The 26,331-nt window shown below is 41.9% G+C and overlaps 1 protein-coding gene across 1 annotated transcript; it reads right to left on the reverse strand.

Annotated features, from left to right (window-relative positions):
* Positions 1 to 366: 366 nt before the first annotated feature.
* slc7a11 (solute carrier family 7 member 11) lies at positions 367 to 23,381 on the reverse strand. Its single transcript, XM_034092144.1, has 11 exons — positions 23,260 to 23,381; positions 18,684 to 18,799; positions 17,119 to 17,244; positions 12,098 to 12,197; positions 11,914 to 11,958; positions 10,700 to 10,823; positions 8,777 to 8,880; positions 7,683 to 7,779; positions 6,322 to 6,471; positions 892 to 1,069; positions 367 to 601 (listed from the first exon to the last, which is right to left on the reverse strand). Exons 1-11 carry the CDS (start codon positions 23,298 to 23,300, stop codon positions 546 to 548), a joined length of 1,137 nt encoding a protein of 378 aa, XP_033948035.1. The 5' UTR covers positions 23,301 to 23,381; the 3' UTR covers positions 367 to 545.
* Positions 23,382 to 26,331: the final 2,950 nt, after the last annotated feature.

Consider the following 26,331-nt stretch of genomic DNA (forward strand, 5'->3'; position numbering starts at 1 on the left):
ATCATTATAAAACATATCATATATATTATTGTGAAATGGACCAATCTGCACAACGACTACTTTTACTTTTTGTACTTTAACTATATATATTCTGATGATAATACTTTTGTACTTTTACTTCAGTAACATTTTGAATGCAGGACTTTCACTTGTAACAGAGTATTCCTACACTCTGGTACTTCTAGTACAATACTGTATAAGAGTGCTTCTTTCACCTCTGCTAGCTGTAAGAATGTGTTACAAAATCTATTGAATGAATCCATGAATCATGAACAGTGACTCGCTCCGTTCAGAAACACAGTTAGTGAGGCTCTGTGCTATTTACTGTCACATTAACATGTCACAATGCTCACACAAACAATGAAACAGAGATATAAAATGAATTTTACTTCTTTCAGCATAAAACATTATTCTTTATCAAAACGCATTTTATAAACTCACATTCAGCAGATACATACTTAGAACTTTAAACAATTGTCAATGCAGAGTCTGAGTTCAGCTCAGTATTGAGTGATCTGAAGGGGGGGGGGTGTAGTTGTGAGGTGTTATTGCTCAGCGGGGACCACCACCAGGAGGATCTGCAGGGTTCTGTTGAAGCAGTCTGGAGACACAAAGGCAATCACACACACATCTCTGGTTTATACAAGGGGAGATATTTGACACATTAACCTAAACACAATGTGTGATGGAAAAACAAAAGAGCTCACAAAGAACATTTACACGGTTATGACTATCTGGGAGTAAGATACTATCAGCAAAAATGTCCTGACCTACTACTTTAAAAACTAAAATAGTATCACTTGGAGAAAAAGAAAATAGTCTGATCCATTTATTTTCATCATTTTGCTGTTGGATGTGAAGTTCCATTAACATGTTCCAATTATGACTCACCTAATGCCCTCTGAAGCCACTTTGGTCTATGGTTAAAGTAAATGAAGATGTAGTAGGCGGGGATGCCAGTGAGGGAAATGGCAAATCCAATCCCTGTGTTGACCGGGTCCGAGTACAGAGACAGGAAGACCATGAAGAAACAGGTGAGGCAGAAAACCACCGGGATGAAGAGCGGAACCTGTGGACACGCTTAGATTACTATCCATTTTGTGTTTGTCGGCAGATACAAGTATATGCATGCATATTCAGGGAGTCAACTGTTTGTGGAATTGGATCACATTCACATGTTTCTTTTAGGCAAGTCATTTATATAGGAGCTTTCAACACAAGGCAAACAAAGTGCTTCACAAAAATGAAAAACATTAAGAGCAGTAGTGTAGCAGAATCATATTATAAAGTCTTTAAAAATCTAAGATAATACAATAAACATAAAACAAGCTAATATATAAAATACATGGATAAAAGTTACAGTGCAGTTTGTGCAGATGTGAATAGTTCAATTAAAAGCAGCAGCACAAATACAAGTCTTTAGCCTGGATTTAAAAGTAGTCGGAGTTGCAGCGGACCGGCAGGTTTCTGGGAGTTTGTTCCAGATATTTGCAGCATAATAACTGAACGCTGCTGTGGCAGCGGGGTGTGGTTAGGGCGCCGGCTGCTGGAGTGAAGGGAGGGCCGGAGGCCAGACAGCTGATCGGAATCAGGTATTCAGTGCCGGAATAAAAGCATGTCGTAACTTGGTTCTGGGCTGTTTTGCAGTAGGCGGGATCCTGCAAGGTCGCCAAAGGACCTGAGAAGGTTCCCACACGGGCAACATTTGAGACTCGTGTATACTTTGTTTGGAGCTAATAAACGCCTGTGATCAACCAACCTGCTCTTTCCGTCCCTATTTGAACCCTGTGTGAGCGGAGAGGCTCACAGCTGCTTCTCCATGTTTAGTTCTGACTCTGGGGACAGAAAGCAGACCAGTCCCAGAAGACCTGAGAGTTCTGGATGGTTCATCATTTAGCAGGAGGTCAGAAATGTATTTTGGGCCTAAACCATTCAATGCTTTATAAACCAGCAGCAGTATTTAGAAATCAGTTCTTTGACAGACAGGAAGCCAGTGTAAAGACTTCAGAACTGGACTGATCCACTTTCTTAGTGTTTGTGAGGAACCAGTGTAAAGACTTCAGAACTGGACTGATCCACTTTCTTAGTGTTAGTGAGGAACCAGTGTAAAGACTTCAGAACTGGACTGATCCACTTTCTTAGTGTCAGTGAGGAACCAGTGTAAAGACTTCAGAACAGGAGTGATCCACTTTCTTAGTGTTAGTGAGGAACCAGTGTAAAGACTTCAGAACTGGACTGATCCACTTTCTTAGTGTCAGTGAGGAACCAGTGTAAAGACTTCAGAACAGGAGTGATCCACTTTCTTAGTGTTAGTGAGGAACCAGTGTAAGGACTTCAGAACTGGACTGATCCACTTTCTTAGTGTTAGAGAGGAACCAGTGTAAAGACTTCAGAACTGGACTGATCCACTTTCTTAGTGTCAGTGAGGAACCAGTGTAAAGACTTCAGAACAGGAGTGATCCACTTTCTTAGTGTTAGTGAAGAACCAGTGTAAAGACTTCAGCACTGGACTGATCCACTTTCTTAGTGTCAGTGAGGAACCAGTGTAAAGACTTCAGAACAGGAGTGATCCACTTTCTTAGTGTTAGTGAGGAACCAGTGTAAAGACTTCAGAACTGGACTGATCCACTTTCTTAGTGTTAGAGAGGAACCAGTGTAAAGACTTCAGAACAGGAGTGATCCACTTTCTTAGTGTTAGTGAGGAACCAGTGTAAAGACTTCAGAACAGGAGTGATCCACTTTCTTAGTGTTAGTGAGGAACCAGTGTAAAGACTTCAGAACTGGACTGATCCACTTTCTTAGTGTCAGTGAGGAACCAGTGTAAAGACTTCACAACTGGACTGATCCACTTTCTTAGTGTTAGTGAGGAACCAGTGTAAAGACTTCAGAACAGGAGTGATCCACTTTCTTAGTGTCAGTGAGGAACCAGTGTAAAGACTTCAGAACTGGACTGATCCACTTTCTTAGTGTTAGTGAGGAACCAGTGTAAAGACTTCAGAACTGGACTGATCCACTTTCTTAGTGTTAGTGAGGAACCAGTGTAAAGACTTCAGAACTGGACTGATCCACTTTCTTAGTGTTAGTGAGGAACCAGTGTAAAGACTTCAGAACAGGAGTGATCCACTTTCTTAGTGTCAGTGAGGAACCAGTGTAAAGACTTCAGAACTGGACTGATCCACTTTCTTAGTGTTAGTGAGGAACCAGTGTAAAGACTTCAGAACTGGACTGATCCACTTTCTTAGTGTTAGTGAGGAACCAGTGTAAAGACTTCAGAACTGGACTGATCCACTTTCTTAGTGTTAGAGAGGAACCAGTGTAAAGATTTCAGAACTGGACTGATCCACTTTCTTAGTGTTAGTGAGGAACCAGTGTAAAGACTTCAGAACTGGACTGATCCACTTTCTTAGTGTTAGTGAGGAACCAGTGTAAAGACTTCAGAACTGGACTGATCCACTTTCTTAGTGTTTGTGAGGAACCAGTGTAAAGACTTCAGAACTGGACTGATCCACTTTCTTCGTGTTAGTGAGGAACCAGTGTAAAGACTTCAGAACTGGACTGATCCACTTTCTTAGTGTTAGTGAGGAACCAGTATAAAGACTTCAGAACTGGACTGATCCACTTTCTTAGTGTTAGTGAGGAGCCAGTGTAAAGACTTCAGAACTGATGTGATCCACTTTCTTAGTGTTAGTGAGGAACCAGTGTAAAGACTTCAGAACAGGACTGATCCACTTTCTTATACTCGAGCAGCAGCGTTCTGAATTAGCTGCAGCTTTCTAATAGATTTTTTAGTGAGACCTGTGAAGACACCATTACAGTAGTCCAGTTTGCTGAAGATAAAAGCATGGACAAGTTTTTCCAAATCCTGCTGTGACATTAGTCTTTTAATCCTAGATATGTTCTTTAGGTGATAGTAGGCTGATTTAGTAATTGTTTTAATGTGACTGTTGAAACGCAGGTCAGAGTCCATGACTCTGCCTAGATTTCTGTACTACCTATGTTGCAAATGTATTATCTTTTCAATTTACACACGGCATCTATTGCACGACTGTCCGTCCTGGGAGAGGGATCCCTCCTCTGTTGCTCTCCCTGAGGTTTCTCCCATTTTTCCCTTTAAACTGGGTTTTCTTCGTAAGTTTTTCCTTGTACGATGTGAGGGTCTAAGGCAGTGACCACCAACTGGCGGCCCGCGCACGACGGGTGTGACTGTGGCGTTGGCGGAGTGGTTACTGCGTTCGCCCCCCACCCATTTATTTGTTTACAACGTCTCGTGAGTAAGGTGCAGTACCGGAGTCCAACAGAGAGGCAGCAGCTACGGGACAGTAGACTGCGTACTGCGAAACCTTCCCTCCCCTGAAGAAGAAGTGATCCTTCGTTGTGAAGAGTCTGGTTAATGCGCTCCGCACAACAGCAGTAGTCCTGCTACGACAGAGTCCAACAGAGAGGCTGGAGCTGCGGGACAGTAGCCTAGAACCAGGGTTGGGTTGTAACGGAAAACATAACGGCGTTACGTAATCAGAATACAAAAATCAAGTAGGCTAACTGTATTCAGCTGGCGTTACATTTGAAAAACGAGTAATCTGATTACAGTTACTTTCGTAAACCTGAAGTGAATACATTTTGGAATACTTATTGGAATTATTGGTGGAAAAGTTTCCTCACAAAATGTAATATTCATTACCGGCAGAACTGTGTGCACACTGCACAGCGATGCAGCGTGTCTGTGAGCGAGAGAGAGATGCAGCGTGTCTGTGAGGCCCCGCCCCCGCACGCAGATGAGAGAGAGAGTTCTCTTTTAAAATATATTGAAAGTTAGAAACGGAGATGGTTAGATAAAATGTGCAAGATAACGTTTATGTAGCATTTCTTTATTGTCGAAATGATGACATTTCATAACGGGATGAAATCAAAGTGAATGGCCTGCTGCTGCTGAATGCATGGGGCAAGTGACTGGAAAAAGTTTTAAAAGTTATTACATCGTTTAAGATAATACATAATAATGATAATTCATTCTATTTAGGGGCGCCTTTCAAAGCACCCAAGGACATCTTACAATGCATAACATATTCCAAGGAAAGGTTTTAAGACAGTACAAAGAATGCAGTCCGGGTGATGTTTTTTATGTGGGGTGCAGATGAGAGAGCTGTCCAGAATGACACCAAGATGTTGTGTTTGAGTTCTTGATAAGCCATGAAAACAGTAAAATAAGTGTCTCCTGTGCACCAAAACATACCCATCTGTTATGGAAAAAGAAAGTATTCCAAAAGTAATCTGAATACTATTTATAAAAATCGCTGGCCCGCGATAACGTCTATTGGTTACATTTCGGCCCTTGGACAAATGTAGTTGGTGATCCCTGGTCTAAGGACAGAGGGTGTCGTAATGTCATACTGATATTCTGTACACACTGTGAAGACCACTGAGACAAATGTAACATTTGTGATATTGGGCTATATAAATAAACATTGATTGATTGATTAATTTCTGGCAATATCTGTTGTTTTGAACATTGCAGACTTAGACCCCATTTACACGGGGGCGCAAACGGACCGAATTCGTTATGAAAAAAGTATTCCGTTCACACGCATTTGGCTCATTTAACGTGTTCGTTCACACGAGACCACTGGAAACGCTGTAGTACATATGCGGGCCTGTAAGTGGCGCTGTACTTCTGCCACAAAATACACCAAAAGCAGGAAAGAAGACCCCCGAGCATGGTTGCCATGGTTGCCCTTCTGTTTATGCCCCGCGGTGGATTTAGCAACATGTAGTCCATGTAGTTCTCCATGTCCACTTGTTGCTGATGGTTGTGGTAGAGGAGCTGTAGATTTTGCACTAACATCTGTAGCATGGTCAGTAGCAGTAGCACTAGCAGTAGCTACTGACCATGCTACAGCAGTGAGCAGCAGAGGTGGGGCTATGGCTTCATCGTTATCAAAAAATTATCGTATAGGACGTACACACGGAGCCGTTTGGCCCCCCAGAGTGTTCAGTTTGCAGATCTATCCACCTTGGGACCCGTTATCGTTTGCGGGGTCCATTTCCGCGGTTCCGTTACGGCCTCGGGTGAACGAACGGGCTATACGCGAGAGAAAAGTAGCAGATACAACCTGTTTCGTTCTCGTGAAAACACCGCCTGAAGCTCAGCGCTGACTTTTATTCCTTCCTTCTTGGGTCCAAAACATTTGAGTTGTTTTAAACACAACTAAAGACTTTCCCAGCAATATAAAGCAGCTACAAAAAAAGGAACTGTGGAATACAATGTGTGTTGGTTAAAACTGTGGGGAACATTCAGAGTGTGTGAACAGCTGTAGGAAAACTGACCTTAAAGGGCCGGGGGAGGTCAGGTTTGGTATATCGAAGGTAGATTAATCCCAGCACCACCACACCGATGAACAGCCACCGCAGGAAACTCATGAAGTTCAACAGGCTGTAGATGTCTCCCAAAAAAAGCTGGAGCATTGTCATAGGGTACTACACACACACACACACACACACACACACACACACACAGGCAAAAGGCTTAATAATCGTTGTTCATCATTGGCAAACATTTGTGAATGAAAAGATTGCAGTGTTTTTAAATAAACCTCTCCAGAGTTTTTATATTAACAATGCAAGGTTTGAGTAGAAGATAGAATCGGAGGGATGAAACCCTCTTTAATGGTCACACATGCAGAGCACAGAGCACACACAGTGAAATTTGACCTCTGCATGTAACCCATCCTAGTACCCGGACTCTAGTACTAGGAGCAGTGGGAAGCTATTGTACAGCACCCAGAATGCCTTGCTCAAGGGCACCACAGCAGGGCCCAGGAGGTGAAATGGGACGTCTCCAAGTAGCAGTCCACACTCCATATTTAGGTCTGGTCGGGGACTTGAACCAGCGACCCTACGGCTCACAGTCCAAGCCCCTACTTACTGAGCCACTGCCGTAACCATATCTCAGTAACCCTAGCAACAACACTATCCTTAATGAAATATACCAGCAGATGATAATTAACATTTGGTATAGTGATGAATTAGTTTGAACCAAGGTATATATGTTGTCATTATAGATTTGTGTTGAGAACTAACTTGGTTGTGTTTAATGTTTGATAAGTCAAGTAGTGGTATTATATTTACTGTTGTCACTATTGTTCATATAGAGTGGTGCAGGAATGAGTCCTAAAAACTGCTAATGATTTAGTATTTTAGCATTTCCGGTTCCTTTGTTTTAATTCACTGGGTTTTCTGAATGTATTTTTGGTTAGAAGCCTAAAATATGTCTCTGTTAACACAAGCTGAAGAGACTCAAACATTTTCGACAAGAAAGTCAGGTGAAATTCTGATGCTTCTCTGTGTGATAAAACAAGAAGTTAACCAGAGTCTACCAAATGCCATCACTCCACCTTTAGCTTAGCGGTGGTGATGTGAAGTCATGTGACAAAGCTGTAGACAAAGCTAATGTTAGTTTTTTAATTCATGCGATTGCATTTACACCTAACACAACACAGGTGTGGTCTAAACGTGTGGAGTTTAATCTGCTGAAAATAATGTGTGAGTATAATAAACCTTTGTTTCCAAGAGGTTTTTTTGTTGTTGCATTAATCCAATTGGCCTTTTGTCGGGGTAACCAGTGCGACGCTCACTTTTGGGGTGACCTACAAACTGACGTCCTTCCTTCACCACTCTGTAGTACTGACCAGTATGAGAACAGCAGCCAGTGGAGTGTGTTTGCGGACGTGGATCATGGAGAAAACCTCAGGGAGATGTCCTTCACGAGAAGCCACATAGAACATTCTGTTGAACACACACACACACACACACACACACACACACACACACACACACACACACACACACACACACACACACACACACACACACACACACACACACACACACACACACACACACACACACACACACACACACACACAAGAATGACATGTAAATATATATATATATATATGTAAATATATACATATAATTCAGGAAAACAACTACCCAGTAATCGCACAGCGGTTTTTCCACTGATCATGTGATAGCTGCTAACTAGCTCATTTGAATTATGTTACTGTGCTTTTCTGGTTCTGAAAAGGTTCTTCTTTTAAGACCCAGTTGTGTTTCCACCAGCCGGATGATTATTAATGTGATTAATGAGCAGCATTTACTGACCGCTGCAATGCTGCTGTTCCACCAGCGTTTATTCTACCGTTTAGTACCGTTAACTAGCTGGAAAACAGTCATTCACTGTCTGACTGTCACACAAGCAACTATAGCATATCCCCCATCCCCATAGGTGAATGTGTTTCAGTCTGAGTTGATGCTTTTTGGCATCACAACGCCGTTATTAAAGTTTCTCTGCTATTAGACAGGTGATGTTAGCATCAACCCAAGCTAATCTGACTATCTTGACTGTTTGTTGTTATCATATTGTGGAATTAGCCGTTTTCTACAGGCATATTTTAACAGCGTTTTTTTTCCATTATGATTTTACTTGTGTATGTACTTATTCCACCGATAGCTGCTATAATAAAGACTACAGGAAAACGTATGAGGCAGTGTGCTGGTCTTCAAAACAGGAAATGACAGCGAACGGATGGGCATTGAAAGTAAGGTAAACAAAGGTAAAAACAAACAGCATCCCACTCTGCCTGGTTAGTGTTGCCTCACTTTATATACTGTAAGTGTGTGTTTTATACTTGTGTGGTCACATTCTAGTCACTTTGCTTGTTAAGATACTGGTGATGATACTCAAAGCTTTAAAGCCAGTGGAGAGGAAGCCTATCTGTACCTTGATAAGGCGAAGAGGGAGCCATTCATGGAGCCAAAGCAGGACAAGGCCACAAACAGCGGCACCACGACAGAGAACTTTCCCATCAGCTTCTCTGCAAAAGTCTGTGGCGACAAAACAACAGGCATCAAAGGGAGAAAAGTGTGGAGATATGGCTTAAAGTACTTAATAAGTATCACTATCACCATGACGTGAGTTTCACTGGATCTGTCTGTCTGTTTACTGGTTGAGAAATTCTCCATTACCAAGAAAATAATATATCACATCTCAAAATGACAGGAAGTAGTTAGCTTGTTGCTCCAAACTGAACCTCACAAACAAACTAGAACATGGTATTGGGGGGCTTAGAGCTTCCGGTCATTTATTTGGAGTATTTTGTAACTAGCTTGGCTAGCTGTTTCTCATTTCTTCCATTCCTCTCTGTTCTGAATCCAGCATTGTACTTAACAAAACCAAAGAAAGAAATGAAGCAAACAATTATGTTGGATAAAATGACAGCGGGGCTCTGCTTTGAATGTATAAAACTCTCCAGCTATCAGTTTATTGAATTGCGGTTTTGTCTTTTTATTAACTGTAGCTGGTTAGAATTTGAGCGGTTGACAGTGCTGCTGGCAGTAATTGTCATAAATAGGTCGTGCACAAGTGGGAGCAAAAGCTGCTTATTATTCATGAAGCCATTCAGTGCTGATTAATCACAGTCCATTCTTGTGTGGATGAGTGGGGGCTGTATGAAGAAACACATCTGAATGTGTCCTATGTATTTGTAGTTGTATACAAAAGGACACTGGAAGCACACTCAACAATGATGCGATACAGTTTTGTTACTGTTTTAATGCTTATTATGTTGGTCTGAAGTTAGATGACTGAAACCCTCTGAACCCATCTCATCTGGATAGGGAGGGATGTGAGATCGCTGTTCACTCATAATGTTCAGTTTTTTACACCGTAGTTCTATTCAGGCTGATCACAAACTGAACAACATGGTTCCCTCCAGCCTGTTACATTGAGACACTCAGGGACAATTGTCCGAATGGAAGTCTTCCAACCCTTCAACTCTTTCCGCCTCTCCAAACTTACATTATGTGAACTGACCTTAAATGTATGCGGTATACAATTACTAATTGTGCCCGGAGGCCAGCCTCCTCAAGACAACTTCTAGACAAATTAAGTTTGAGATGTAAACTTTTGCCAGCTGTCTGTGAGGAAGGTGTACAGATTGTAATTATTTTATCACATCACAGCCTTCTAAGAACAGATAAATCCTCTTAACACCTTTCTTAAGGCTCTCCTATCACTCATCCGACAAAGGGCAATACGACTAACTGCGTTAGAAAAGATCAGAGATCTCTTAGTGAATGAGTCTCTGCTTGCTGAAGGCTTACAGTAGCACTGATAGCAGTCCTCAGTCTAATAAGCAGTGGTGGCTGAAATTAGCTTTAACAGGGCTGGGCTGGAACAATCACATTAACAGCTGCTGGGAAGTTGAGCAGTCAGAGACACTTTGCTAATAATTCCATGTTAAGTGCAGGAAGGCAACCGTGGTGCCTCCATAAGAGAAAACATCACTAACAGTAAAGAGGTGAGAGCTCAACTCAATGAAACATGTTACACTGGAAAAATGCTGCTAAGTAAAAAGATCAGTGAACATTTGCTTGGTAAGATTTCTTGAAATAAGATGGGCTATTTAGATAAATTAGATCTTGTTATTAGCTTGAAAAATGTATGTTCAATTATATTTACCAGGATCAGGAGAAGTTGTGTTACAAAAAAAGCCAGAAATGCTCAAAGATGTTCTGTTTCCTGACGTTAGTTGGTGATTTTCCAATAAAAATGTAAAAAAAAAACCTTCTTTCGTCATCCAACTGAAAATAAGATGTTATCAAGGGTCTTTGACTTAAAAATAACTTAAGATGCATGACTTACCACAGCGACGGCCTCCGAGGCCAGGAGCTCCTCTGCTGACATCACAGTGTAGTACGCCACATTGGTCAGCACATAGCAGCAAGTCACAATCGCCATGGAGATACAGATAGCTAACGGCACAGTCCTGATGGCAGGAGGGAGAATAACAGAAGCATTACACCGTCATTCACATGTATGTTTCCTTCACCTTTCTCATGTATTATTCATAGAAAGAACTGTGAAAGCACTATAACACTCAACAGCTGATCACTGTAGGAGACACTGTAGTATTTCAAACAGTTCAACCACGTCTGGAGCTTTAGTTAGGATTTGTTAAGGATGGTGTATGTGTAGTAAAAAAAACTACGGTATGTGTTGTTGTGGTAACGAAGTTACATGTTTGCTAGTGTAACAGTGAAACAAATATTGAGGATTTTGAATCTTATGTCCACAGCAAATCACACAGTAAACCTTAGACTGTATTAAGTGTGGCTCATTGATGTGTTTGAATAGGGTTTGACAACAATGGAGCTGTATGATCCCATACACAATAGATCTATCCCTATCAGATATACACTCATTGACATTTGAAAATATTCTCTCCCTTTTAGCTCTGGTTTGGTCTAGTTAGCTCTTAAGCTGTTAAATGCTACATTATGTTCACCAGCAGAGCAGGCAGAGTACAGAGGGGTTAGGTTGCCAGCTGCTGGTTGAAACCATGGATGTATAATAAGAATCAAATCAAGTTTTATTTATATAGCACATTTCTAAACGATGTTTGGTCGAGCCAAAGTGCTGTACATAAAATAAAAATAGCCTACAAATACAACAGCACAGATTGTTCAGAATATCAGTATGAGAAAAAAGAACTGGATACAGCGTCGGAGGCAGGGCCTCGTTCATCACTATGAGAGCTGCTCATTGGCGCATGAAGACAAAATGGCCCGACGCTCGAGAGAGCAAACAGTCACACATTACCCGTCATGCCTGGTTGTCGAAAGCAGAAGTATCCATGTATGTTAACATAGCAGCTGTAGTACCGCCATGTGGCCACTACGAATATTTGCCTCAGCGTCATGAGAGTAAAACAATACAGTAATGTGGCAGGCTGCTCAACAGCACAAAGCTAAACCTCTCTGTGGGTCAATCTCTATCAGCAACTTCTTTCACAGAAGTGCAAAAATAATATTAAGATTCACTATAATGATATAAAACAAAACATAAATCAAACTTACCGCTCAGGGTTATCCACCTCCTCTGTCACAAAGTTCAGATAGAACCTGCAAAAGGAAACACTTATTGTTTACCTCCAGTTGTAAAGCACGACTCTGAAAGTGTGTGTGTATGTGTGTGTGTGTGTGTGTGTGTGTGTGTGTGTGTGTGTGTGTGTGTGTGTGTGTGTTCGAGGACCATACCTACCACCCAGCGTATGCGTACATCCCTGAGTAGAAGGCCAGTGGCATACCAGATAATTGCACATTGTTCATGTCAAAGGCATTCTCAAAGTTCTTGGTCTCTCCTGCAAAAAAAAAAAACACACACATACACACACACACACACACAATTATTTTTGTTGACATTCTGAAGCACCATTGCTCAGAGGGACTGTGTTAGTAATTAAATGATCTATGCAAACAGTTCTTACAAAAGATGAGCAGTGATATAGCCGAGACATTAACAATACCAATTGTCAATTGAGTAGACTGATTGAATAGAGATATAGTCAGCCCTATTAGCTTGGAAATGCATTATTCTGTCGAACACAGATATGTCAGATGGATTAAAACACTCGATGTAAGAACTCTTCTGTCGTATACAGGAGCTCACATTTATGAACACAAACTGCTCGTACAGACACATTAAACAGCCCGAGTCGTACTGAGGTGTAGAGAGGCGTGAATCGTTTGTGATGATGATCACTGCATGCATAGGGGTGAATATAAATAATACAGGGCTGTTGAGAGGCCCCAATTGGCTGGACATTTGTGTTAATTTGGTTTAATACAAATGTATTATTAAGCACCTTGTCAATTTTCAGAACCCAAGCAACAAATCAGGACTCTTCTTACCGCTCTTATTACATTACATTACATGTTACTTGTTAGACGCTTTTATCCAAAGCGACTTACATACTCAGTACTGTGGACAATCCCCACACGAGCAATTTGGGGTGAAGTGTCTCAGGGACACAACGACATGCTGACTGCAGTGGGGTTTGAACCTGTGACCCCCTGATCCCAACACCAAGGCCCTTTCTCATTTCTCTAACTCCCCTCCTCGACTCCTATCCTCGAGACTTAGTCCCGCCCACAGGAGATACGAGCGGAGGAGCCGAGGAGGGGAACCGAGGAGAGAGGAGGCGAAGCAGCAGGCGGTGAGAGAAATGAGAACTCCTCTCCTCTGAGCGGTCATTTTAAAGAGACGTCCATTAATGATGACAGGAGGCACAGCAGCCCTCTGTCTGATGGACAGATGTGTTCATGATGACTTATATATTTACTTTGATTCATTCACAGTGCGGTATAATGAGACAATAACAGGCTACAGATGCGGACACACACACATACACACACACACACATATATATATGGATATATTTATATAAATATATACCATTTCAGAATCAAACAGAGCACTCTCATAATAACGTAACATTATCAGAGACTGGATATATCCCCCCCCCCCCTCTCTGGTCGTTACAATGAGGAAAATAAATTACGGGCCAAAAGTTTTATTTATTTACAAGTATTAAAAGTAAGCAGAGGACACCAAACCAACTGCGACCTGTCTGTCCGCTGCATCTACACACACACTGTAGGCCTACCACACACACCTACACACTGTACCACACACACGCACAGCTCCTAACCTAAAGTATATAATCAGGCTACAGCCGTTGTGTATTTTATTATGTGAAGCACTAAATGATCTTAGAAAAATATCGACTCTTTGTTTGTAGATATCTACTAAACTAAAGCAAATAAAGAGAGTAGGCCTGTTATACTGAGTGATTATACACACTGCTCTGCTTTCTGCACGGACAGCTGTTCTCTCTGGAAACATCGCAACAAGATGAAAGCAGTTTCTAAAATAATATCCAGGGGATGCATGCAGAGCTGTCATTGGCTGAGATAAGTCCGGCCGTGCGTCACGACTGTTTGAAACATCTCTGTTCCCGGAAATGTATCCACGAAGCAGCCGTGGAGGACCCATTAGTGTATCCTCGGTGAGAGCTCCTCCAGAGAGCCTCCTCGACGCTCGGTCCTCGAAGTGCATTTAGAGAAATTAGATGTCCTTCAACATGGGGCGCTAAAATTCATTTCCGGGTCACTACCGGAGGACCGAGGAGTCGAGGAATCGAGGAGGGGGATTTGATGAAATGAGAAAGGGCCCAAGGCTCTATCCACTGCGCCACACGCCCCCCTTATCATTTGATTGGATATTGTTTTGCCGTTACTGTAGTGCATACTCACAAAGAAATGTGCAATTAATCCAAAGATCACAAAGACACTGGAATACTATAAATACGGAGCCTTGGTGTTTATCAGTATTGTAAATGTAGTTTCATTAGGGTTAGGGTTCTACAGTATCATGCTATTTTTAAGCAATAGCATAGGTCTCAGATATATACAAATATATAAAAAACATGTCTATGAAGTGTTTTGCTCAAAATACCAAACATATCCCTCATTCTAGCCTCATAAACCACATCAAGGATTATTTCTGAAACAGTATGCTCAAATGCTTTTTCTCTTGCGGGTTTACCACAAGGTGAGTTCCTTTTTATTTCCTGCTTTTTTACACATGCTCTCTCCACTACAGGTTAGCTCTGAGTGTTCGCGATGCTTGCTAATGTAAACAAAGACCATATTACGTCCAAAACAGTCGGGCATTGTTTCTGATAGCATCTTTCTGATAGGGCCGTGGGTCCACATTTCCGATATATAATCAGGTATCAGGGTCAGAGGAAGAACCTAGAGCTGGTCTGCAGCTCAAGAACTCTCAATACTTTAATGAGAGAGCATTCCCATTAACATGTATATGATATGTCATGACAATGCTGAATCCAGAAATCCCCAATGCATGTGTAAGATTGATGTTCACAGTCAGATGTTGCAGGCAGGTGTTCTGAGGGTGCAGGGCCCCCTGAAGCCCCAGCTGGTTGTTGCTTGTGTGAGCAGCTGTGTCTCACGGCCCGCGTGGCCTCGAGGTTATATTTACACTGCATGTTGTTGTGTATGACAAAGGAAGCCATGTTAATTGATACAGCTGAGCAATTGTTCCTTTTCTCCGTTGCGTGTTCCACTGCGAATACCACCCTTCAGAGTAGTTAAACAGCGTAAAATATAAAAGTTTACACAGTTTATGTGCTATAGCAGGGGTGTCCAAACTACGGCCTAGGGGCCAATTGTGGCCCGTTGTCCATTTTGAATTGGCCCTCATCAAATTCAAAAAGTATAATGGAATATGGCCCACTTTTCAAATAAATTCAAGTTTAAAACATTTTCGAACAAAAACCACAATAACTTGAAATATACCCATCATATTTCCCCTTAATAAGCAATCTGAGGCTTCGGTTTTAAGGAATGAGCTGCCAACACTTATTTTTAACAAAATCAATGAAACCCTTTTTTGAACAGAGAGCTACTTTTAAAGTTGTCAGTCTGCCGAGATCTACCAGTCCAAATAGAGAGGCGTAGCCATTACTGACAGCCTACTACCAGGTAAATACACACCTCTTTCTAATCTACACACAAGTATTTAACTGGAGTTACACAACCGTGTTGTTGATACAGAGTTGGAGTTTATTCACACGTCACTACAGTGGGTAATGTTTTCAAGAAACATTGAACAGTGCTGCCACATATGACACAAGAAAAAGAGAAAAGACTCTGAACCCTTTCTTTGCCATTATATAAAAACAGTGTTGCTACAAAAGTATAAATTAGGCTTACTAATAAGACAACTGAGATCTGAAGCTACTCAGGAATCTGCTGCAACAGTGCAATAGAATCAAACCCTTTTTTTGTTGCATTTTAGTAGAGTATAAAAATAAATGCCTTTAAAATAGGATGCAAGCAACACTAGTTTCTTAACCTGAATTGATAATAGACTATAATCAATTTAAGTTTGCATTCTTATACCATTGTGTACAATAATTATAATGAATAAGTTCAAACAAACTAAAACTTACAGCTGATTAATAACGGTAGCACTTGAAATGTTTTTGCTCTATGAAACCTGATGTAGGCTACGTATATGATTCTGTTTTCTTCAAGTTTGTATTTTGTTGGTCGATCGAACTTATTGTAAGTCGCTTTGGATAAAAGCGTCAGCTAAATGCAATGTAATGTATCTAACTTGAGTTTGTATTGTATCAAAAACCTGTTGAAATGCTTGTTATTTTTACTGTCCCCAAAAAGTGCGTCACAGCCTCCAGGAATGCTTCTTTCACAACTTCGCCGTCTTTGAAAGACTTCATGTGTTTCGCAAGAACGTGACTGACACGATAAGATGCTCTGGAGCAGCCTTGCTCTTGTTGTTGAGCCTGGGGAAAATGGACTGCTGTGCATTTAGCTGTCCTCTCAGGCCCCTCACCTTTTGGAGCGTAGGACAGAATTAGGAGGGAATTCCGTCTCGTAGCGTTTGTGCACTGTTTTGAAATGCCGCTCCTAAATGACCCTTCTTCGATAAAGCCACGCTCGCATTGCAGATGAGACAGATAGACTTTGAATTGGAATAGATACAAAAATAATCATCCTCCCACTCTGAGTGAAAATTATATATTTTGGGCTTTTTTTCTTCTGCCATAATTGCGGTCTTGTGTGTGTGTGTGTGTGTGTGTGTGTGTGTGTGTGTGTGTGTGTGTGTGTGTGTGTGTGTGTGTGTGTGTGTGTGTGTGTGTGTGTGTGTGTGTGTGTGTGTGTGTGTGTGTGTGTGTGTGTGGACTGTCACTCCTGTTGACACGGACAACGTCAGCGAAATAGTGCCCACTGCCCACCAGCCATGCCCCGACACATGGGGTTACGCCGGCCAATCACAAAGCTTTGATGCGTTCAAGTGCATTATTCTGGCACAGGAAGATTATGTTATATTAACGATAAAACAGAATATTGTTGTTCTATTTTTAGACACATCTCGCGATCGACCTGCCCTAAAGAGAGCTGTGATGTATGCTGTTGGTTTTCTTAAAGCATGTTCAAGTGTCAAGCCTAATGTACGTACATTTGATATATTTAGCTAATTTATAACTTAACTTATTAGGCAATATACATCACCTCTAGTGAGTGGCCCCCCTTAATGCTTTTTTTTGTATGTGGCCCTCAGGGAAAAAAGTTTGGACACCCCTGTGCTATAGTATATTACTAATAGAGGCCATTAGAGGATATGCTAATAATGGTGGTGATGATGATGCTGGTGGTGATAGTGAAGGTGCTTACCCTTAAAGAGCTGGTACATTCCAGGCACTATGATGGCACCCATGGCCAGCAGCTTGCAGAAGGTGAGGACGATTTGAATCCTAGCTGTCCATGTCACACTCATACTGTTCAGGTACATAACAGAAGCTACAGGGACAGGAATAATAGAAATGTTAAAGCAGACCATTTATTAAGTTAATTATACTTATTTGAACTCCTACCTGTCCTATACTGTGTTTCCAAAACTTTAATTTTCTTAAGGGGATCAACAAAGGTTCATCTTATCTTAACTTATTGAATCTCATCTTATCTTATCTTATCTTATACCCATTGTCAATATTCACTGCCAATGCAGCAAAAAGTGTCACCTTCATGGACAAAATCTGAGAGTTACGGCCCCTACACACGGCGGCGCGCGTTGCCGCTTGGCGGTGGGCGTGTCTTGAGCTTGGGGAGTCAACGCGAGCAACACGACCAACAACCAATCACATGAATGTCCCGCCCCGGACATACAAAGCAAAGCATTCATGCTACATCCATGCTGGCTAAATATACTGTCTATGCTTGCTAGCTGTCCATTCAAACGAAGTACACTGGATATAAACTACCCAAACAAGCGAAAACCTACCAGTTTCACCCACTGTCTCTGCCACCTCCCCCCATGCCTGGCTCCTCCGGTTTGTATCCCTGTATGTAAAGAGGGACTGGTCATAGAGTACCGGGTGATTCCCTACCGCCACGATAATTTTCTCCTCCATTTTTTGACATAAGGGAAATAACTGCGGTCTGGCTCTCCCAACATACACACGGTTTGATTGGCTAGTGCTTGTACTGTCAGATTTTCCTATGAGGGATTTGATTGGCTGACGCCTCCGTCGAGGCGGCAAAAGTAGAACATTGCTCTACTTTTGCAGCGAGCACCGCGAGAGAAGCTACGCTTTGCTCCCACAATGCAGTTCGGCATATGAATCGTGACGTCACCCCATTCAAAGTGAATGGGCAGAAGCGTTGAAGCGGCAACGCGCGCTGCCGTGTGTAGGGGCCGTTAGAATCTAGAAGTCAGGAGGGTTGATGGCAGCAGCAAAAAAAGTGCAGACCAAAGTTTGTGTCTCAGCACAATTCAACAGTTAATGTTTAATGGAGCTGTGTTTGAGTTGTTTGGGGCCTGGGTCAAGAGGAGCTGATGAAATGGGACTTAAATTAAAGCCGCCAAAACCAGTGCTTATCATTTTATAATGTGTGAGTCTCTTGAAAATATCTTATTTAGTAAATCTTTGTGAGTTTAGTAAGTTCTTTGCAATTAATGTGTCTGAAGGTCTTGCAAGTGCTGTTAAAGTCATGAACAGAACGTCATCTTTTGATTGTTTCAAACAAGAACTCGTCTTGTGTCATGTTGGCAAATGGAAAAGACAGAGTGACAATTACTGTCTGCCACGGAAACTGTGTTCAAGTACAATCATGAAATACATTTTACTGGTATTTTCTTCTCCGTCTATAACTGCACAGAGGTTACAACGAGTCAAACTATTGCAGTATGTTGACATTGTTATGATGTTTTAAAGTAATGCTTGTCTAGGTATACATACTGATGCCGATGGCGGTTGCCAGTTTGACCGCCATGGGGGGGACTGCACAGGGCATGAACAGGGGCTCCAGGATGTACTGACCGAACGCCAGAGAGATGACCGCCATAGCTGCAGGCCTGGAGGACACCAACACACACACACGCACGCACGCAACGCACACAACACACGCACACACACACACACACACACACACACACACACACACACACACACACACACACACACACACACACACACACACACACACACACACACACACACACACACACACACACACACACACACATGTACATTGATATTGTTCGCTTATAGTTATAGGGTATTGAACACACAAAGAATGGTCATTCACAAAGCAGAGTTTTTCATTCCATCCCATTCTATTTCTCTCTGTTACTTGGTGCTCAGCAGCAGACAGACACAGTGAGAGAAGAGCTGAAGAAGAAAGTGGAGCATTTAGCAGCTAAGAGATACATATTTCTTTCATGGGCCGGTGAAGACCCAAACAGAGCTGAATGTGTACTGAATTCTGAAAATGGCGGCAACTACTGTATGTACGAGCAGTCTGGAATAATATGACACTTGTTAATACTACAGAGCAATTTTACCTCAAATGTACAATATTCTAATCATTATGAAAAGGTCATGGGGACTGACCAAGTTTGGACTTTTAAAATAAAATGCTCTATAGGGGGCGCTAGAGAGCCTGCTGGCAACTTCAAAGCCTTTTCACTGCAGATTTTCGCCATTCCCAATGTCTGTGCGAAATGTTCCTGCGTGTTCGAGCAGCCTAAGACCCTCAAGCTCCCCATAAACAGCAGAAAAATATGAATCTGCTCCAAAGAGGTGGCTTGCTCTTCGTCTCTAGGTCACCGTCGGGTCTTTGGCACATTTGTGCACATTTGTGCTCTGGACCTAATAAAGATGTGTATGTCTGGAGGTTTTGTAGGTACCCAGCTTTCTGCCAAAAAGTGATCTACTGTAAATGTCGGTCCTTTGTGTTTCCCTAACACTCTAATGCTTAAAGAGATATATGCAATTGTATGCAATAAAGTTTTGTGTCACTTTCAGTTACAGTGTTGGCGCCAAAACTATGTTCTTACGATTAGAAGAAAGGTCAGTGTTTGGGATAAAATAAGTATGCCCTTGTTGTCCCATAACGTGACATAATGTAAATTAAGTGTATATATATATACTCTCGGAGTCTGCGGTCCTCAGACACGGGCCTGCTCTCCATCCCCTGCTCTCGCCTTCGTACTGTGGGTGACAGGGCGTTCAGTGTTGCGGCCCCCACCCTCTGGAATGCACTTCCTGCCGAGATCCGGAACGCTGCCTTACTGGACATCTTCAAATCCTCACTGAAAACACACCTGTTCACCATGGCCTTCGGACCCTAGTCCTTTCCTGGTCCCCCGGCTTCCTTTATTTTATTTTATTTATTTTTTGTTTGTTTTGTTCGCTCCTCATTGTCTGTTTTGTTTTGTCTGTCCACCATGTACAGCGACCTTGGGTCCTGTGAAAGGCGCTTTATAAATTCCATTTATTATTATTATTATTATTATTATAGTACGCCCATCAGCCTACTACTCTGTAATACAGAGATTTGTGCAATCTTGTGACGTTAACCATCTAAATGTAGAGAAGACTGATGGTGTGGGACCCAAAGGCAGTGGGTGAACAAAGGCCGATAGATATCCACAATGCACCCATATCTCAGGTCAGCAGCCAAAAATACCTGAGAGTTCACATGGATAGTGCATTAAGCTGCAGGGTCCATGTGGATAGTGCACTAAGCTGGAGGGTCCATGTGGATAGTGCACTAAGCTGGAGGGTCCATGTTGATAGTGCACTAAGCTGGAGGGTCCATGTGGATAGTGCACTAAGCTGGAGGGTCCATGTGGATAGTGCACTAAGCTGGAGGGTCCATGTGGATAGTGCACTAAGCTGGAGGGTCCATGTGGATAGTGCACTAAGCTGGAGGGTCCATGTTGATAGTGCACTAAGCTGGAGGGTCCATGTTGACCGTGCACTAAGGGGCCTACAGAGTAGAGCAGGAGTGCATGCTTTTCTTTACCACGCAGTGATGGAGAGCATCATCAGATCACAGTCTGCATGATAACCTCACACTGCAGCTGAATCAAGATCGCTCGCCTCAGGCAGACTGCCAAGAAAAATGATGGGGGTTAAAAAACACCCATCCCCCCCTAAACATGTATGAGCAGTAACTCATTAGAGAGGCACAACAAATGACATCTGGTCCCCCAACATCCTCCACCCAGAGCTCCGGCTCTGACCTTCTGGTAGGAGACTCGGGTTCCTCAAAGCAGGCTGACACACTGCCAGGGTCCATTCAGCTTCTCAAGAACACATGTAGTGTGCAGTTTAAATGTTGGCCATGAGGGTTGTGCATTAGGTCGCCATTCTCAGTAGGTTGTCTGTGTATACGTGTAAATGCAAACTGTGTACATGTACATAAGTCATGTGAGAATATGCTATTGGCTTTTTATCATGCACTATGTAGTATTTAGAATTGTTCTATCTTTTGTGGAACTGCAGAATGAATGAGTCCAAAATATTTCTTTACGGGTACAATCAAGTATATGGTATTATTTCGTATCGTATGTTACCGAACTTGCTCACGTAGTCGAAACATTAAACTGTGGTATTCCGGGTTATGTTTGTTTGAGCCATCCTGTCCTCCCACCTACGTTATGCGTTACCACCAAGTCACTGGACGTCCTCCTCTACTACTATTATTCTAACTATACGGCCACTACAGGTTCACTGTCTCGTATTTGTATCGGCAACATTGTAAATAGATTAGAATGTGTTTCTGAGCGGGTGTAGTTGTAGTTCTATTGCCCCTTAGGGCCCAACATTGATAACAATTGTTCTTGTACTCAGCATACGTAATGTTCTTATTTAGAATATAGTAAACTAAATGTTGACAGTTCAGCTATCTCCATGAAGAGCAATAAAGGAATATCTCCACGTATAAAGCCTGTGACAGCATTTCACAGGTGAAGGAAACTAGCTATTGAGTGGACTGGTTCCAGGTTTTATTGTTGTCATTACTATTGTATAAGGTCAACAAATAAATTACACTTTGGTTTTCCAATCACATTATTTTCAGAAGGCAGATAAATCAATACATAACAACTACAAACAAACAATAACAGTGCAAATATATGTCCACTATCTTCTTAAAACTGAGTATTTGTAAATGTTCTGGAAATATGTGTAAAGCCCAGTTTCCACAATGACTGGAGACCAGAGCCTACCATAACACACTCTGAAGTGGCAGCCTTCAAAATGTACTCATTCAGCACATATGATTGTGCGGTGTGTGTGTGTGTGTGTGTGTGTGTGTGTGTGTGTGTGTGTGTGTGTGTGTGTGTGTGTGTGTGTGTGTGTGTGTGTGTGTGTGTGTGTGTGTGTGTGTGTGTGTGTGTGTGTGTGTGTGTGTGTGATGGCCAGCTAAAGGCTTGGCTCAATAAGAATGAGGCTGTGCCTCAGGCTCATATTATAGCTCATCAGTGTTTCCCTCTTCATTTCCCACAGCAGCACTGAGCTGCTGAAGCCGGGGAAATCTGTGCGTCTCCCTCGCTCTTGTTTTCATTTGCGGTTCCCACCTCTGTTCATTTCCCATGCTTTCATTGAGTCCCATTAGCCCGAGGTCAGCATAAAATTGGGCAGTTCACTAGACTGTTTTCACTACTCACCTTGGCTGTGTACATGCACAGAGAATGTTCTCACCTCACAGCTCGGAACTATTATGGGATCTCAGGATTTCTGTTACCTCTAAGCAGTGTTTAAACTAGTGCTGCCAAGATAGTAAGATCTACCAGCACTAGGACCAGAGCAGGGGTACTCCTTTCAATTGTATTGTTGTTTTTTTTACCATTAATACAGATTATTGTTTATCCTTTATCCTGGTGTTTCGAATTCCTTCTTTTATAATTTAACCAGCTCATCAAGGGACGCGTGGAGCCGAGGTGGGCTTCAGACCACCGTCCTCAGCGCTCCAACAGTTTGAACAAACATATAGCTGCCAATAGCTCCAAGTAAGTCATACTCAAGGCCTCACATGATGGATTATGGGTGAACATATTCCCATTTGGCTGGAGTGGATTTCATGCATCTCAGAAAATAACCTGGTTTCACTGTATTATACTGTTGGTATGATTATCATGATAGGTATTATCAACAGTTACAATGACCCTTAAAGGAATGATAAAGCTGAACTAAAGGGGCTCTTTAGTGCTTCAGAGCAGGTGGAGCACAGTGTGTTATTTGCTGCTGGAAACCAGCATGGTGAGAGGGCAGAGAGTGAACCCAAAGAGTGAAGATGTGGGCCCTAAAACTCAAACAATGAACTAAGTAATGCTAAGAAGCTCCATACAACTGCTGCAGTATTAGGTAATCATTTTGAGTGGAGATATTATTACAATAAGTCCCTTTTACATGACACATGGTCATGACACATTAGGTCTACATGGCAGACCTAATGTTGATGTGAATGATTGATGAATGCAGTTTTATGGCTAGGTTCAGTGAGGATTAAGGAGGCATACATTACCTGATAGCAATGAGCTCGGCCCATAGCCTTATGAAGGCCATCTGAGGTCCAAAGGCTTCCAGTATGTATGTGTAGTGTCCACCAGACTTCTTTATACAGGTCCCCAGTTCAGCGTAGGACAGGGCCCCTGCAGGGACAGAGGGGGAGGGTTATCTCTGGCTCTCTAACAACAAGGTGTCTCAGCCACATCTTCCCTGGCCCCATGATCAGCCACACATGACTGTGGGAGCCCCCATAACTCAGAAAAACAGATGTAAGTGAACATATTTCAATTATAAGTTAAGGGAGTACGAGTTATGGAAAGCGGGAAAGGGGTTAAGGAAGGGTATTTGAGGATAATGTTGCTTGGACCTTTCATTACTGTGCAGAAACTAAAGGATTTAAGGATCCTGCAACAATATCTTCTGGAAAACCCAGATGTGCCTGGCATTACTTCAGTCCTCCTATAGTTTTATAATGTTTTCCCAGGTTTATAATTGAATCAAGAGGCGCTTTCACACCGGAGTACTTTTCCCAGGAACTATGGCCGATAGTTCTGGCGATTTTGGTTTCACACCAAAAAGATCTGGAACTAGAACCTAGTTTGCGCAAACCTTTTCACCCCCAGATAGTCCCTGCTAGAGAGTAGGTACTTTCCTGGGGAGGAAGTGGTTTGTGGGTGTGTCGGCCACACTAACAATTTCTAATTGGCTGGGTGAATTGCAAACCACGCCCCGTAAAACTCCGAAAGGTCTTGTGAAGCTGCCATTTTATTTGCTCGCATTAGCATTATTAGCATTAGCCCATCGCACCAACGGAGAGAGACTAACTTATGGCAACACAAAAGAAAACACGGGAGCGGTGGAGTGATGTGGAGGTGTCAGTGCTTGTGGCGATTTACTCAGAGGACGCTACCCAGCAGCTTCTACTGAAGCCAGTCCCCAACTCCGGCGGACTCCGGGAGTTCGGGTGGCAGTATACGGCGTGAAGTTGTTTGTGGCCTGCCAGTAAACCCAAAGCAGAAGAAGAAGTGACGTCAGCGGCTTAATTTGCCTAATCCTCCCACAGGCACTTATCCGGTCTTATCCGAACACGATCTACTAGGACAGTTCCAGGAACCACGTACCGCAAATAAGTTTAGTATCAACATTTTGTCAACAGTTCCTCACTATAGTTGCCAGCATAGTGAACCCGGAAATATTGAGTACACCAGTTTTATGTTAGAAATGTATAGTAGTAGGGTTCCCAGCACAACAGAAACTGCCTGATGCTAATCCGCATATGTTGGGCAATTTGCACAATTAGCATAATGGTCTTATTTAAAAATGAATGGCATTAAAGCCTATGTAAACAATAGTTTAAAAATGACAACATGTGTGTGCACCACATGTGTTTGTTAACTTTAACGTCAGTGCACGTTAGTTAACATAAATATATTCATATGGTTAGCTAACTCACATTTTATTTCAATCTAATTCACCACCAGAAGACCATAATATATATCATAATATATATCCTCAATAATAATCAAATGTTCACAAGTGTCAATAGATCTTCAACTAAATGCCAAATTAAATGTATGGAAATTGCTTTATGTGTGGCTAGGAAATACACAACAGTAACATGGAAATCTGACTCTCCTCATTGATAAATGGTCTTTAGAAAGGAACAGTTGTATTCCTCTTGAAAATATCACATATAGTCTTAGAAAAGGATATAACACCTTTCTGAAGATCTGGCAGCCTTATTTAGAGTTTATAGATGCATCACTTACGCCACCAAAGGTATATCATCTGATTAACCAACAGGCCTCTGGATATACAGTCGCACTGTGTATGTGTAGTATCTCACTGTGTTTTGATCTACGCAGGGACTTTTGTTTGTCTTTTGTTTTGTTATTTGGGGGGAGGGGGGATGCTTTGCGTTGTATGCTACATGTTTTTTGTTATGTTTAATTGTTACATAAACCTGAAAATTATAAATACAATATTAAAAAATAAATAAATAATAATAATAATCAAATTGCCTTACATATACAGTTCATCAAATACAGAGCCTGCTTATTAATGTGTGGTTCAGGAAACCATTGTTACACTGATGTTTTCAGCTAGCATGTTACTTAATGGTCATTTGTTTGATTTTCGAAGGCAATCATGCCATCTTGCTGTCTCTGTCATTCTGCAAACATACACACACACACACACACACACACACAACACACACACACACACACACACACACACACACACACACACACCACACACACACACACACACACACACACACACACACACACACACACACACACACACACACACACACAATTATTTAGTTGGGTTGATAATAATTGTATCCCACAATTTTAAATAAAGTTACAAGTCTACAATGTAGCCTAGGCAATTTTTTCCCTCTCCCCACTTTGTTTTTATTTGCTTGTCTCGTAAATGGTGGTTGTTCAGTGTTGAAACATACATTATTACCATTTGAAATAGAAGATCTTTAATGTTCTATTACTATAAAGTGAGGTCCAGTTACCAGTAACTCTATAAAACAGTTGGGAATTATAGTTACTTATTACTTAAGTATATTTCGAAGCCCATACTTCTTTACTTTTACTTGAATAAAACACCTCAAGTAGAATAAAACTATAGAGTAGCATTAAATAAAAATGTACCCCACAAATGTATTTAAATACAGAACTTGATTAAATGTACTTAGTAATTTCCCACCACTGGTCCACATGTTACAATAAGGAAGCACCTGTCTGTTATTGGATTATTATTATTATGAGAACTAATAAAAAGGGGGGGTATGTAATTAACAAACTTGAAGGACGGTGTGCATGTACGGTATGTGTTTACTGATCCTTCTTTGATGGCATAGCCGTCTTTCCTCTTTTCCCTGCCAAGAGTGCAGCCGGGTGCCTCAGCCCTTGATCCCTGATCACAACATGTGACAGTTGTTTGGTTTGAGATTCACTTGGTTTTTCACAGCTAATACTAAACAAGCTTAGCCTGAGCGTTTGGTAAGTTATAGGACGTTCCTGGGAAGAAAGAACTTCTGGAGTGTCACATACTTGGACTTCTTTTTATA

Source organism: Pseudochaenichthys georgianus, chromosome 10 (assembly GCF_902827115.2).
Source record: "Pseudochaenichthys georgianus chromosome 10, fPseGeo1.2, whole genome shotgun sequence".
Classification (NCBI taxonomy): Eukaryota; Metazoa; Chordata; class Actinopteri; order Perciformes; family Channichthyidae; genus Pseudochaenichthys; species Pseudochaenichthys georgianus.

Excerpts from the sequence above, each read along its gene's own strand:
- slc7a11 (XM_034092144.1), bottom strand. The coding sequence starts at position 23,300 with ATGGCCTTCATAAGGCTATGGGCCGAGCTCATTGCTATCAG. Across the intron at positions 17,245-18,683 it reads GGCAACCGCCATCGGCATCA|CTTCTGTTATGTACCTGAAC; the intron begins GTATGTATACCT and ends CTGTCCCTGTAG. Across the intron at positions 11,959-12,097 it reads ATGTACGCATACGCTGGGTG|GTTCTATCTGAACTTTGTGA; the intron begins GTAGGTATGGTC and ends TTCCTTTTGCAG.